This window comes from Erinaceus europaeus, chromosome 8 (genome assembly GCF_950295315.1).
Source record: "Erinaceus europaeus chromosome 8, mEriEur2.1, whole genome shotgun sequence".
Taxonomy (NCBI): Eukaryota; Metazoa; Chordata; class Mammalia; order Eulipotyphla; family Erinaceidae; genus Erinaceus; species Erinaceus europaeus.
The window spans coordinates 113,804,203-113,819,339 of NC_080169.1; the positions used below are offsets into that span (position 1 = coordinate 113,804,203).

The 15,137-nt window shown below is 46.5% G+C and overlaps 1 protein-coding gene across 7 annotated transcripts in view; it reads left to right on the forward strand.

Moving 5' to 3' along the window:
* The window catches only part of AGK (acylglycerol kinase), a 344,250-nt gene that overhangs the window by 121,849 nt on the left and 207,264 nt on the right, over nucleotides 1-15,137 (forward strand). For 6 of the 7 annotated variants that reach the window (XM_016192120.2, XM_060196717.1, XM_060196719.1 and 3 more), the window contains 2 exons: nucleotides 2,709-2,793; nucleotides 4,826-5,994. In XM_016192120.2, the coding sequence (XP_016047606.1) occupies nucleotides 2,709-2,793; nucleotides 4,826-4,963 (223 nt within the window). In that variant the 3' untranslated portion in view covers nucleotides 4,964-5,994. Of the gene's footprint in view, nucleotides 1-2,708; nucleotides 2,794-4,825; nucleotides 5,995-15,137 lie in introns of those variants that run through there. The other variant, XR_009551247.1, reaches the window with a different exon arrangement.

Sequence of the window (15,137 nt, forward strand, 5' to 3'; positions counted from 1 at the left end):
GGGTTCCAGGACACACTGGTGAAATCCTTTGCTTGAGGAGGGTGACATCATGGTAGCATCTGCAATTTAGCAACTGAAAGGAGGTAAGATATAAAGCAAATTGTTCAATAAACAGGAACCCAAAGGTAGGAATAGAGCAAATGAAAGTAGGGGTCTCCATGTGGGTAGAAGCTAAGAAGTCTATTTTAGGTCTGTTCCAAGGGGCCCTTGACTTTAGTAGTTTTTGCCTGAGCCCGATAGCTAACATGTAGGCAGACTAAAAGTATTATCTGGGAAGATGGTGTCAGAGTTTAAAACAGGATAGGAAAGCTGGATTAGGGCAGAAAGTAGCTCCCGAATATGAGGAAGGTATATAAATACTGTTAAACGGGAGTCGGGCGGTAGCACAGCGGGTTAAGCGCAGGTGGTGTGAAGTGCAAGGACCGGCATAAGGATCCCAGTTCGAGCCCCCGGCTCCCCACCTGCAGGGGAGTCGCTTGTAGGCAGTGAAGCAGGTCTGCAGGTGTCTCTCTCTCCCCCTCTCTTTCTTCCCCTCCTCTCTCCATTTCTCTCTGTCCTATCCTATAACAAAACATCAATAACAAGAATAATAACTACAATAATAAAACGAGCAATAAAAGGGAATAAAATAAATCAATAAATATAAAAAACAACAAGGGGAACAAAAGGGAAAAATAAATATAAATTATAAAAAATTTTTTTAAAAAACTATAACAAGGGCAACAAAAGGGAAAATAAATATAAATACTGTTAACCTCCTCCATTATACTGACAACCAACATGAAGAAAACGGGCTGCCCTGCTCAGGCTGGGAGCAGTCAGGATGTCCCCAGTCTTGCCATCATCATCCTCAGCAGTAGCTGTGACTGCATGTCCTCCAGGTCCCAACAAAAAGTGACATTAAAAGCAATGTCTGTTTCCCTGGATTGTCTGCAAAGGCTACTGTGAAGTTGCTTTACAAAACCGAAGTTTCAAATACGAAAGAGACACTGCTGCCAGTTAAGTGTCAGGGAGTGGCTAGTTCACTTGAATTCATTTTACTTTTATCGTTTACCTGCTGTGGCTATGTAAGTGCCAGGTGTATGAATACACACACAGTGACACACCATGTTTTTAATCCAAAGCCACTTGGTCAAGGGAAGGATACAGTATGCTGAGTACATGACATGTGGATATAGTACATTGTCAGGGGCCAGGGAGGCAGCAGAAGACTTTTTGCAAAAGACTTTCGTGCCCGAGCCTCTTGAGTTCCTAGTTCTAGCCCTGGGCACCAGAGCTGAGCAATGTTCTGATGAAAACAAATGGAAAGGGGGAGGGGACGTAAATATGTTTTCAATTAGAATAAAAACATTTTCCTTTGAGTAAACTTCACAAGAAGTGCAGATATAAAACTTTATAGTATTGTGGTCCGGGAGGTGGCGCAGTGGCTAAGGCACTAGACCCTCAGGCATGAGGTCCAGAGTTCGATCCCCGGCAGCACATGTGCCAGAGTGATGTCTGGTTCTTTCTCTCTCTCCTATCTTTCTCATTAATAAATAAAAATATTTTTAAAAAATAAATAAATAAACAAAACTTTAGTGTTTTTTTTTTTTTAATGATTTAATGCCATTCTGATGTTTAAATTTGGGGATTTTAACAAGCCAAGAATTAGTTACATGTTGAACTATTTAAACATAAGAATGTAGCCCCAACTATACTGAAGGAACCATGGTGTTGTGGTGTCTTCCTGTATGTCTTCGTTTCTATTTTCTTTCTTGGTTTGATGGGACAGAGAGAAGTTGAGAAGGGAGGGGGAGGGAGAAAGAGAAACAACTGCAGCCCCTGCAGGAGGAGAGCGGGGCTTGAACTTGGGTCCCTGCACATGTTAATTTGCGCAATTAACTAAGTGTGCCACCACCCAGCCCCCATCTTTCTATCTGCAAAAGTTGGCATGGAGCAGTGAAGCCCCCAGTGATGACAAAAAGGAGAAAAAAAAAAAAGAAGAAAGGAAGAGAAGGAAAGAAAGAAAAGAAAAAAGAAGAGAAAGTTAGTTGTTGTTTTTATTCCTTTTTAAGTTTTTTTCTTTTAATATTTATTTATTTTCCCTTTTGTTGCCCTTGTTGTTTTATTGTTGTAGTTATTATTGTTGTTACTGATGTCATTGTTGTTGGATAGGACAGAGAGAAATGGAGAGAGGAGAGGAAGAGAGACACCTGCAGACCTGCTTCACCGCCTGTGGAGCGACTCTTTTGCAGGTGGGAAGTCGGGGCTTGAACCGGGATCCTTATGCCAGTCCTTGGCGCTTTGCGCCATGTGTGCTTAACCCGCTGTGCTACCGCCCGACTCCCGAAAAAGTCAGTTTTAACATCACGTACAATTCTCTACAAGTAAACTTTGTCAATCCAGAATATATCAAAAGGCTAAGGAAATGGTTCACAGAACCCCTTTGTTCAATACCTAAGGGGCCCATGTTTGTTTGTTTGTTTCTTCTTATGAAAGATGTATTATCTGTGAAAGAAAAACAGAAAGGGAGAGAGACAGAGGTCAGAGCACCACCACTCTGGAGCACGTGGTGTTGGGAATTGAACCGACAACCTCAGACATGCAAGTCTTGGCTGTACACCGACTCAGTCTCATCCAAGAGGGAAAGAGGCTGTGACGCTCCTGCCCTCCAGGACTGCAGTTGCCAGTACTGGTCTCCAGATGTGCTTTTCCTTGTGTGTCCATAGAAGCAGAAAGCTGAGAGACCCCCAGCTGCGTGCAGACGGCACCGAGTGTCTCCAGGCCAGCCAGTGTTCACTGCTGCTCCCTGAGGTAAGCAGGGCTCCGCCATCCCGGCTACCGGCCCCCCTGGACCTGCCTTCCTCACTTTCCTTCTCAGCCTCTCTCTGGTAGCAGACCCTCATCTAGACAGCTGGTCTCTGCTGAGTCCCTCACTAGGTCTGGCTCACAGTATCCCAGTAAGGAGGAACTTCAGGACTCCTTAAGACTTACAGTGATTGATTGATTGATTGATTGATTGATGATTGATTGACTGAAAAGAGAGAGAGAGAGAAACAGCACATCACTCTGGCACATTCAATGCCAGGGGTCGAGCTTAGGGTCTCACACTTGAGATTCCAATGCTTTGCCTACGTTGGTCATTCCTCAGGCCGTGCAACTCACAGTGTGGTTCTTGGGTTCTGGTTGTTTGGCTTTTTTTTTTTTTCAGATAGCGACAGACAGAGGCAGAAGGAGAGAGTGAAAGAGACCCAAGCTTCCTCCAGTGCACTGAGGGCCTGGCGTGCACCAGGGCTGTGTCCATGGCAAAGCAGCGCACTACCCACGCGAGCTGCCAGCAGTGTTGTTAAGCCACCTGTTTCACCCTGTAAGGTGATCACTAGGTCTCCTGAGCTTTTGTTTTTCCATATTTAAACCATGCAAAGGGTTCCTGGTCCTTTGTTTTTCCCTGTTTGCCAGCAGGGCCTGGGGCTCAGTGATTGCTCAGTGGCCCCAACATATCTGATGGCCTTTTAATAGAAGCAGAAATGGGAGTGAGGAGTGGGGCTGGGGGAAGACACCTGCAGCCCTGACTCACTGTTCACAGTGGCGAACGGGGCTTGAACCCTGGTCCTCACGCATGGTAAAGTGTGTACTCTACCATGTGTGCCACCACCCGGCCGCTGACTTAGAAGGGTTCTGGAAGTTTTCAGGATGACACTGCTCTTTTTTTCCCTTTCTTTCATTCATATATACAGTGACTGTGGCACTTGAAGGAATAAACCGTAGGGTTAGTTATTCCACTCGTCCAACCTCAGGAGGGGGAAATTCACTGTGGGTCAGTGAATTTCTGAAGTCCTGTGGCTATGATATTACTGCATTGAGAAAGGCCTGCAGGGGACACACAGGCCACTCTGCAGCAGTGACAGCAGAGCTTCAACAAAGCAGCTGCTGAGTCATGTACATGCCAGAGTGACGAGAGGCTCTTGGGGAAATCTGTAATGATGTTAAAGCTGGCACGCTTTAGGTCCTAAAGGAGAACCATAAAAAATAGAAAGTGATCAGGGGGAAGTGGGGAGCTTAATGGCCATGCAAAAAGACTTCATGCCTGAGGCTCCAAAAGCCCGGGTTTAATTCCCTGCTTCCACTTCTATAAGCCAGAGCTGAGCAGTGCTCTGGTTTCTCTCTTTCCCTCCCCCCCACCCCCCGCCAATTAAAGTAAAAACAAAACTATAGTTTTAATTACTAGACACAAGAGAATTAGTTTTCTGGCTTTTCCCTAAAGAGAGGTGAACTGTGAGGGCTGCATGTGTTTTTGCAAATTCCTAGACAATAAGGCAGGATCCCTGTCTTTTATTATTTTATTATTTTTATTTTTTGCCTCTAGGGTTATCACTGGAGCTCTATACCTGCACTACAAATCCACTGTTCCTAGTAGCCATTTTTTTTTTTTCCATTTTATTGGATAGGACAGAGAAATTGAGAGGGGTGGGGAAGACAGAAAGGTCGCTTGTGAAGCGACCCCCCTGCAGGTGGGGAGCCAGGGGCTCGAACCAGGATCCTTGCGTGGATCCTTGCGCTTCACATATGTGCGCTTAACCCTGTGTGTGCCACCCTCCCGCTAGATCCCCTCTCCTCCCAGTCTTTTGATGACTTTGAAAATTATCACCTTGTTGTTCAAATCCCTGAGTGCTCTGAGAGACAGGGGCCAAAAGAAAAGACTCGGGGTCTTTTCAGCCCATGAAGAGAACTGGGTGTAGACTCTTCAGAGAGCATGTTTCAGAACGGGCCTGCTCTGGTGCCCGGCTCTGACCGAGTCCCAAGGGCTGCATGGCCGGCACGGCACCCGGTCCTCTCTTCTCCACAGGGAGCGGGGGGCTCCTTCAGCATTGACAGCGAGGAGTACGAAGCCATGCCGGTAGAGGTGAAGCTGCTCCCCAGGAAGCTGCAGTTCTTCTGTGACCCCCGGAAAAGAGAGCAGCTGCTGCAGAGCACATCCGAGTGAGCGACCAGCGGCGAGGTGGGCGCCTGTCCACCGAGGGACCAAAAGGGGGGCAGAGGCCGCGCCCCTTGCCTCACCGCTGTCCCCGGGGACCTTCTCCAGCCCCCCACCCGCCCAGCAGCTCCTCCCCAATGTGTACCCTGCGCCACCTGCCTCCCTCCCGTCATCTCCAGGCTTCACCCTCAGCGCACGCTTGGACTTTGCTGGGCCCCTGGGCCCCTCCTGGAAGGTGGCATTCCTGGAGAGACCCAGGAGGTGCTCACACTCAGAGGACGGAAGGGACCACGGGCCTTGAGATCCCCCCATCACACAAGCACAGAGAGGAGCGAGGTCCTCGGCTGCACCCCCACTGTGCCCTGGCCTGCCCTCCTCCCCGGGTTTGGAGGAAGCTCCCACTCTCCCAGCTCCATTACTAGGCTTTTCCACGGTGCTACTGCATCACTGGCTCTTACCCTCCTCGCTTTCCAGTTCTGCCCTCCAGCCAAAACCCTGTTGTGTGGCATTTCCCTCTTCAGCCCACAGTATTGTCGCGTCCCAGTTTAAGTCTGTGTGTGTGTGTGTTGTGTGTGTACATGTGTGCTTCTTAAATGTGGGTCTAATGAGAACCACCAGGGTGTATATTGAAAACTGACTGATGTGGGGGGCCCAGCCCAAACCTAAGAGCTCAGTCCAAGGATGGGGCCCAGGAACCTGCATTTAAATGCAGGTGTGTCGTCCTGCCCCTGGGGATTCTCAGCCTCCCCTGGACAAATAGTGTTGTAAAGCCCGGGGTGGGGTGGGGCACCTGGCCTGCTCATGTCCTCCCTGAGGGTTTTCTGGGACCCCGTGCGGCCCCTCACAGTTCTAAGTTGGCATTTCAGATTCTTTTTTTCACAAGAAGTATAGTCACCAAACTATGTACTTTCTGTGTCATGTAAATATTGATATTTTAAAATAAAACTGTTAACACGACTCATTTAAACATTCAGTGTAATTTCAGTACACAGCAATGTGACACTCATCCATTTATAAAAATAAAACGGATAAGCTCTTCAGTAGTTGAAAAAAAAATTTTAAATTGACTTTTCTCCTTATGTGCTTCCACCCCACTTTCAGCAGGGACTGCTAGCATATGAAAACCGATTTTTTTGTGTCTGAGATTTTTTTATTACCCCATTTCCCAACAACAATAAAAATACATAAATGGAATTTTAGTTCTCTAGCTTAGCATAGAATAAATGCTATGACATCTGAAATATAAGTTGATAAAAATAGAATAAAATGGTTGATAATTAACATTCTTTTTTTAAAAATGTATTATCTTTATTTATTTGATAGAGAGAGCCAGAAATTAAGAGGCACGGGAGTGGTGGAGAGGGAGAGAGACACTTGACAACACTGCTTCACCCCTCGCAAAGCTTTCCCCCTGCAGGTAGGTAGCAAGGGCTCAAACCCAGGCCCGTGCTTATTGTAACATGTGCACTCAACCAGGTGTGCCACCACCTGGCCAGTAATTAACATTCTTTATCCTAAATCTGTTTAGTAAAACATGTATTTACAGCTAAGGTGACAGGGGTCACAGAGGTCTTCATTTAGTTTGTAGAAAGCAGAGTATTCAAAAGTATCCAATTCACTAAGGTTTGACTAGCCAGACATAGTCGTCGGTGATTCTAATCACACCAGCAACACTTTTTCCCTCTACTGGGCTCCCTGAAGGGTTCACCTGGAAGAGAGGAGGCAAGTGCTTTTGCTTTTGTAAAGAGGATGAGGGGGAGTGCCTGGCCACTACCAACCAGCAGGCTTGACACAGCTGATGGGCCTCTGGGCACATTCACCGGTGCCCAGAGGACCACCAGAGCTTGAGAGGATTATCATAGCAGCTGCAAAGATCTCGTGAATGAATGAAGATCACAAAATACGGAGTTCTGTGATCCACGAGGTGGCTCAGTGATAAAGCTTCGGACTCCCAAGCACGAGGTCCTGAGTTCGATCTCCGGCAGCACATGTGCCAGAGTGACGTCTGGTTCTTTCTCTCTCCTCCTATCTTCCTCATTAATAAATAAATAAAATCTTTAAAAAAAAAATACAGAGCTCTGGTGGTGGGAGTTGTGTGGAATTTTATCCCTCTTATCCTATGGTCTTGTCAATATTTCCATTTTATAAATAAATTTAAAAAGAAAAAAAAAAAAGGAAGGCTTGCCTGTTAAGCTCTGCATTGTTCGGAATAGCGCTAGAAGCTATACTCTGCCCAGAAAAGACAAACTGCAGCTGGGTCCAAACTGGGCAGTGTAAACCTGTCCCAGGGAGAGGGGAAAGGGTGTTAAGGTATAATGATACCAATAATGCTTTCGGGCCAGGTGGTGGTACACCCAGTTACCACGCACAAGGACCCAGGTTCAAACCCCCTCCATGAGTGGTGTGGTGTCAGCGTCTCTCCCCTTCTCAGTTTTCCTGTCCCAGCAAAAGAAAAAGAGAAAAAAAAAAAAAAAAAGGTCTTCTCTGGGCACAGTGGCTTTATCCTGCATCATGTACCAAGCCCAGTGATAACCCTGGTAGCAGTTTTGTAAACAGTACTTTCCAGGGGGCTGGGCAGTGGCACACCTGTTAAGCACACGTAGTACTATGCAGAAGGACCCAGGTTCGAGCCCTGGCTTCCCACCTGCGGTGGGGAAACTTTGGTGAAGCAGGTCTACAGGTGTCTGTCTCTCTCTTCCTATGTGATCCCTCCCCTTTCAATTTCTTTCTGTCCTATCAAATAAACTAGAAGAAAGAAAAGGAAGAGAAAAAAAAAGGAAATATGGCTGTCAGGAACAGTGGATTCATAGTGTCAGCACTGAGCCCCAGCGACAACCCTGAAGGCCAAAAAAAAAAAAAAAAAGTACTTTTTTTTATATATATATTACAGAATTACATGTCAACAGGGGTTTAAATCCACACCATTCCCACCACCAGAGTTTTGAATCTTCAGTCTCCCCACTGCAATCCAGCACAGTTCCCCTAAGGTTGTAGACATGGGCCAACCATCATCTTTATAACTATCTGTCCACATTTACACATAGTTGCCCCCCCTTTTTTTTCCTTATTCAATCTTCTCTTTCCCTCCAAGCCACTCATGACAACTTAAGTACCTCCATATGTCCCTCTCCCTTCCCTTCTCTCTGGCTTCTGTAGCTGCTTCTATGCTGAGCATGGGCGTTGGCAGGTCGTTCCATAACCCCCAGCCTGTTTCTATCTTTCCCTAGTGGACCAGAGCTCTGGAGATGCCAGGGCCCAAGACACACTGGGAAGGTTGTCTGCCCAGAGAAGTCGGGATGGAGTCATGGTAGCATCTGTAACTTGGTATCTGGAAGGTGGCATGACCTAAGCTGAGACAAAACGATTAATGAACAGGAATCAAAAAGCAGGATTAGAGCTGATGAGATTAGGGATTCTAGGGAAGAAGAAAGCTAGAAAACCCATTTTAGTCGTGTTCCTGGGGGCACACAACTATGGTGGTTTTGCTTGAGTTTGGTAGCTAGCCTGAGGTTGGATAAGAATATTGTCTGAGAGAATAGTGTCAGAGTAAAGGGCTAGAAAGTTGGATTAAAGTTGGTAAAGTTGGAAAGTTGGCACGGAGTAGCTCCCATTCTTGTAACAAAAAAAATCTGTGGCTAAAATGAACTTTTATTATTAACTTTATATTATATTATTAATATAATATAAATATATTAATTATATATTATTATATTCATCCACCTGCTCCAGGGCACATATATATATATATATATTTAGCACCTGAGCCTGTGTAACCTCTAAGTCCCTTTTGGTCTGAGCTTATAGCTCATGGTCACATCTGAGGCACATTGCAGGCAACACTCATTTCGAGTGGCAGGGTGTGGGACACGGTGGGTTGAGCCTGGTTGGAACCCTGGATACCTCTTCATGAGGACAGAAGTCGTTCACCTATAAGCCTCCCCCCCACCGACCTCCATCTTGTTAGACCCAGAAGCTGTAACCGTTCCCCCTCCACCTGGTCTGGATAAACCTGATTTGCTCAATGGAATGTGGATAAATCCAAAGAGCCCCTTCTTCATTCTTAGTCCCATGCCTCAGTTAAGGGGAAGTCGAGAGCCGGAGTCCTTAGAAGGAAGCTAGAGTCTAAAATATCTGATTGGTTCTTGCTGCCAAACGTGTTCCCCTGGCACCCTGCTCCAGCACCTGGCTTCCTTTTACCCATATAAACCCTGCCTTTTTCTTCAGTAAACGCACTATTCTCTACCACAGTGTCCAGAGTGGTCACTCTGCGCTCACCTCCACCGCAGCCTGTCCTCCTCTACGACACCTCTCTGGTGGCCAGCGGAGCGGTGGACATGGGGTGGACGGGGCAGGCCTTCCACAGCTTGCCCCTCAGCAGGGCAGGATACCTGCAGCCTTCCTTCAGCGAAAAAGAAAAAAAAAAAAAAAAAACATCACAGGAGGCAAGATTTTCAGCATATCCTGGTTCTGCAGTAGAACATGCAGGACCAGCCCAGAATGTGGCTTCTTCCTTCACCCGCCCCCAGTCTAAGTGTACATATTCATTTAATGCTTCTAATCCTTCCCATGAAACACCAGGGGCTTGAGGAGAAACATCTATTCCAGATTGCTGGGCTGTTTTTCAGAGCCTGAGGGGGAGAGGGAAGGACACCACAGACAGCACCGACGCCTCCCCCCTTCCCCCACCACCATGTGGTGGGGGCTGGGCTCTTGCTGGCCCCCAGACCAATACTTTTATTTTGCTTCCAGGTTTATCGCTGGGGATTGGTGCCAACACTACAAATCCACTGTTCCTGGCGGCCATCTTACTGGATAGGAAAGAGAAATTTAGAGAGGAGGAGATAAAGAGGGAAAGAGACAGAGACACCTGCAGACTCTTTTATCTCTTATGAAACTTCCCCCCTGCAGATGGGGAGCTGGGGGCTCAAAACCAAATCCTTGTGCCTAACACTATGTGGACTTAACTGGGTGTGCCACCATCCAGCCCCTGTATTTTTCTTTTTAAATATATTAAATATGCCCTGATTTGGAATCTGTCCTTTTGATTCAGCCTATGAAAAACTCAGCTGCCTTATTATTATTTTATTATTATTTTCTCCAGGGTTATCACTGGGGATCGGTGCCTGAACCGATGAATTCACTGCTCCTGTGGCATTCTTTTTTTTTTTTGATAGGACAGAGAAACTGAGAGGGGAGCGGAAGATAGACACCTGCAAACCTGCTCCACCGCTTATGAAACGACACCCCACCCAGTAGTTGGGGAGCCAAGGGGCTCAAACGGATTCCTTGAGTGGGTCCTTGTGCTCTGTACTATGTGTGCTTAACCTGGTAAGCCACTGCCTGGCCCCTGCAGCTGCCTTATCGATTGACTCGTCTGTTCCATTGTCCATCCCTGTGATGTTCCTGGAACTAAGAGCTAGCGGCAAAAAAAATAGAGATAGAGGAGACACCAGTCCTTGTTGGCAGAATCCAGGATCCTGAGGCACCTAAGGAGGCCCCCGCTCTCACTTAATAGGAGTCTCTGGTCAAGACTCATTTCACTCACCATCAGATGGTTTCTATTAAGAACAGTTGCATAAAGGGCCCTCTGCTTCCCACCACAGCTGACTTGCAGCCAAGGCCCTAACCACTAAGCGCGCTCTGTCATGGTACCTGGAGAGGGAACCCAGCTGCTGTAAATATGCAGCACCAATAGGCCTAGGAGTTGTCTCCACTGCCTTAAAATTAACTCTGCAGGATATATTAAAAAAAAAGAAAAGATGAAAAGAAAAGTGAGACTTTGGGGTCAGCAAAATAGCTTGTTTGGAAAAAGTCACTAGTGTTGCTTTGCTCTGTGCAAAACCCAGATTCCAGCCCAGCCCCCGCCACCTTGGAGGAAGCTTTGGTGCTGTGGCCTTTTTCTCTCTCCTTGTCTCTGTCATCCCTCCCCCCCTCCACACACACACAAAAGAAATGTTGGTGCACAAGCATGTGTGTGTGTGTGTGTGTGTGTGTGTGTGTACGTTCACACAAATATTAACTTGGGTCAGAAGGCCTTGGTTGCTGAGGTTCTTCTGTGAATGACGGTGTGCTCTTAATCCCAGAGCAAGTTATTCAATAGAGTTTGGTTTCATCTCCTGGAGGCTGTTCACCTGGCCCTCACCTCCTGGCTCACCTCCACCACATTGGGAGGAGGCCCCAGGCTCTGCCCCCTCCCTCCCCCACCATCCTTCCTCCCACAAACATCACTTCTTGGACCAGGTGGAGGACTGACCACAAGCACACACGTTCGTGTTAAAATCGTCTTTTAATTGTAAAAATCGTTTTCTGTAAATATAGTTCTCTCGGCCTCTGCAAACACAACCTGGTTGAGCTCTATACAGATCAGATATGCACAGATACTATTACCATACCACAGAACAAAAGCAACCCAAGGAATGCAGACTCTGAACTTGAGGACTAGCCACAGCTCTCCTGGGGCCCCAGAAGGGTCCCGCGTTGGCAAGAAAGGAAAAGAACACCACAGTAGGGCTGAGGGTAGTATGTACACACTGTCCTACTCATTTCACAACGTGAGGTAAACACTTGAAAAACAAACATATCGATATACACAGGCCCCACTTCTCTTATTGCTGTAACGGATGTTGCGGGACTGATCAAAATAGGGGTCTGATATTTGAGGGGACGGGAAAGTTCCGCTGATAACAACTGAAAAAAAAAAAAAAAAGGAAAACCAGTTCTCTAAGGTTAATTTCTTTTTCTGGCAATCTATTGCCTACACCTGGCCAAAGTGTAACCAACAAGCCTGGGGTGGTCATAGGTGAATGTCATCCACCTGCTATGCTCTACCCCTTAGCAGCTCCCGGCTTGCTAGACCAGAGCTCTAACTGATGCGTCTCTTCCTTTTCCTCTTCGCTCAGTTCAGCTGACGAAACTCTTCACTCTCAGGTCAATGAAGTATGAGCAGTTGGCTAACCCAGTAAGTGGATTTTTCACTTTGTGGATCCAGTCCGGCTGATGTATAGTTCTCTCCACTCTCCCCTTACCTTCCTAAGCTGCCCTTAGAAAACAAAGTCGGGGAGTCAGGCGGTAGCGCAGTGAGTTAAGTGCACGTGGCGCAAGGCGCAAGGACCCCTATAAGGATCCTGGTTCAAGCCCCCGGTTTCTCACCTGCAGGGGAGTCACTTCACAGGTGGTGAAGCAGGTCTGCAGGTGTCTATATACCTTTCTCTCCCTCTCTGTCTTCCCCTCATCTCTCCATTTCTCTCTGTCCTATCCAACTACAATGACATCAGTGACAACAATAACTACAACAATAAAACAACAAGGGCAACAAAAGGTAAAATAAATAAATATTTAAAAAAATTTTAAAAAAACAAAGTCAGTCTATGATGATCTAAGAAGGCCTTCTAGTGCAAACAGAGGCAACACGCTCCTACCTCTCGACTCTCTCATTCTGCGGTGGGTAAATTTTTTACTAAGATCCTCCAAAAATCCCATGCTATATACTATGGAGCTTCCAGAATGGATGAAAGCGAGGAAAGCAGGACTTTATGCATCATTTCTCTAGAGAGCACTAGAAAACTCATTTCTTTTCCAAACACACAGCTCCACCCAGCTGCCCGTTTTCCAAAATATGAAGTACCAGTTCAAAAAACAATCACCCCCTCCAGTGAAAAGGCTGGAGAATCAATCACCTTGGCCCTTTTGTAAAAAGTGTCACTTCAGATCGGTGACTGTCCGCCACTCTCTCACCCACTCTGTTAAGTTTCTCTGCTAAAGAGAACAGCTAAACTCTCACAACACAATCTCCTGACTGATGGGCTGCCAAACACTTAAATAGTAACTTGGTGTGTGTGTGGGGGGGGGGGGGGGTCTCATGTCTCAGTTGTTTTCAAAGGGCAAAGCTTCCCTTTTCTTCAAGGATAATGTTGCAGTCCAACATCTGCAGACTCAACGCATCCTGTCACCCTGCAAGCAGTAGCAATACAAAAAATAAACTTCCACTCTAAGAAACACTTGGTCAAGATTCAGTTAGCTTTTCCCATAAACTCTGTATTCCAACAGCTCCTGGGAACAGAGGTATATTTATAAGAAATGAGGAATATTAAAAACCCACAAACTGGGAGGCAAAGGAGCCCAACACTAAGCTCCTTGTCTGCCCCTACCTGAAACAGAAACAGGGCTTTCATAAAGTGAGAATGGAACTGGGTCCTCACTGGGGGCACTCAGTATAACTCAGACACACAGGGCAGAGACAGAGACAGAGCCTAACAGAGAAAAAGGCCATGCATGACACATTGGTCCCTGTGGTAAATTTCTTGCCAGCTTTGGACCTGCCATCACACTAAGGCAAATTCACTATCAAACTGAAGACTACCTGTTTTTTTGTTTTGTTTTTTTATGAGAGAGTTAGAGAGACACAAGATCACTGCTTGACTCTGGCATCTGGGGTGCTGGGAGTTGAACCTGGGACTCCAGGTATGTAAGTTTTGTACTCTACTGTGGAGTCATCTTCCCAGGCCTGTTTCATAAGTTTTTCAGCTGCACCCTATTATCTGTAAAGATAATCTGTTGCGTTACTGGAACAAACATCTTGAACATGAAGTTTCATGAATTCAAAACAAAAAGACAAAACAGGCAAAAACAATGGTCCCCTGAGCTCCAGGTCTCTTCTTGGAGAGCTGATGTATGACCATTAGAAGGTAAATTCAGAGACTGGGCAGTGGTGCACCTGGTTGAGAGCACACATTATGATGCGCAAAGACCCAAGTTCAAGGCCCCAGTCCCCCACCTGCAGGGAGGATACTTCAAAAGCAGTGAAGCAGTGCTGTGGGTGCCTCTCTTTCTCTCTCCCTTTATTTATCCCTCTCCTCTCCATTTCTCTCTGCCCTATCAAATAATGAAAAAAATGGCTGCTGAGAAAGGTGGATTTATTGTACAGGTGCCAAGCCCCAGCAATAACCCTGGTGGCAGTAATTAAAAAAAAAAAAAAGTGTGCGTGGGGGGGATAAAAGGTTAATTCAAAGCTGTCCTTTACAAAAGGTTTCATCAATAACTACAACATCAATAACTACTACACTAAAACAACAAGGGCAACAAAAGAGAATAAAATAAATATTAAAAAATTAAACTGCTTTTTAAAAAAAGTGAATTTTCTTTTTTAATTTTTGTTATATTTATTTTTCCCTTTTTGTTGCTCTTGTTTTTATTGTTGCTGTTGTTACTGATGTTGTCAGTGTTGGATAGGACAGAAAGAAATGGAGAGAGGAGGGAAAGACAGAGGGGGAGAGAAAGACACCTGCAGACCTGCTTCACCGCCTGTGAAGCAACTCCCCTGCAGGTGGGGAGCCAGGGGCTTGAACTGGGATCCTTACGCTGGTGGTCCTTGTCCTTTGTGCAAAAAGTGAATTTTCTCAGGTTCCTGTTATGTCGGGAGGGTTTCCAATGGATCAAGACAAATGGCAAGTCAGTCCTCATCTCCACCAGAGCGAGAATCTGATGGGATTTATCCTTAACCTTTCTCTCCCAGCTAAAGTATCACTGGTGGCCAGCATGCATCTTCACACACAGCATATCTGGAATCACAGACACCCCATGTGCTACACTGACGTCTCCCATCTTGGGATCCACAAGATGGAGAAACAAGGACAGTTACAGCCATGAGTTCTTCCAATGGGCTATTTCAGTCACTGGATGAATTTGGCTTCTGCCTGGCCAGCTGGAAGGAGAGACGGAAAGGAGCAGTGGGCATGGGAGGCAGATGCATTTGAGCTCCCTGGAGCCCCAAAAAAGACCCACCCAGGGCCTGGTGGACAATGACATTGGAACACAGCCACACAAGGCCCCAGGAGTACTTCCTGCCAGTTGTATCAACAGACAGCTACTTGGGCCAGATTCTTTTGGTTTGGGAGGAGGACAAGCCATTTCTGACCCCATCGGGAAAGAATTCAAAGACAGGGACAACTAGATGTCTTCCTCCAAGTCTACAGAGTTGATGAAGTCCGCTTTCACTGGCCTTTAGTACGTCCTGCTACTTGGAATTCTTTCGGAGTTCTTTCCAGCTCAGTATAGGACTCACAACATAGCGCTGGATGCCGACCGATACTATTGAGTGCTACAACAGAATCAATAACGGCCACAAAGCAGGGCCATGTGGCTCCCAGTTCCTGCTGTCACTACAGGGGATCCTGCACGCCCTGCC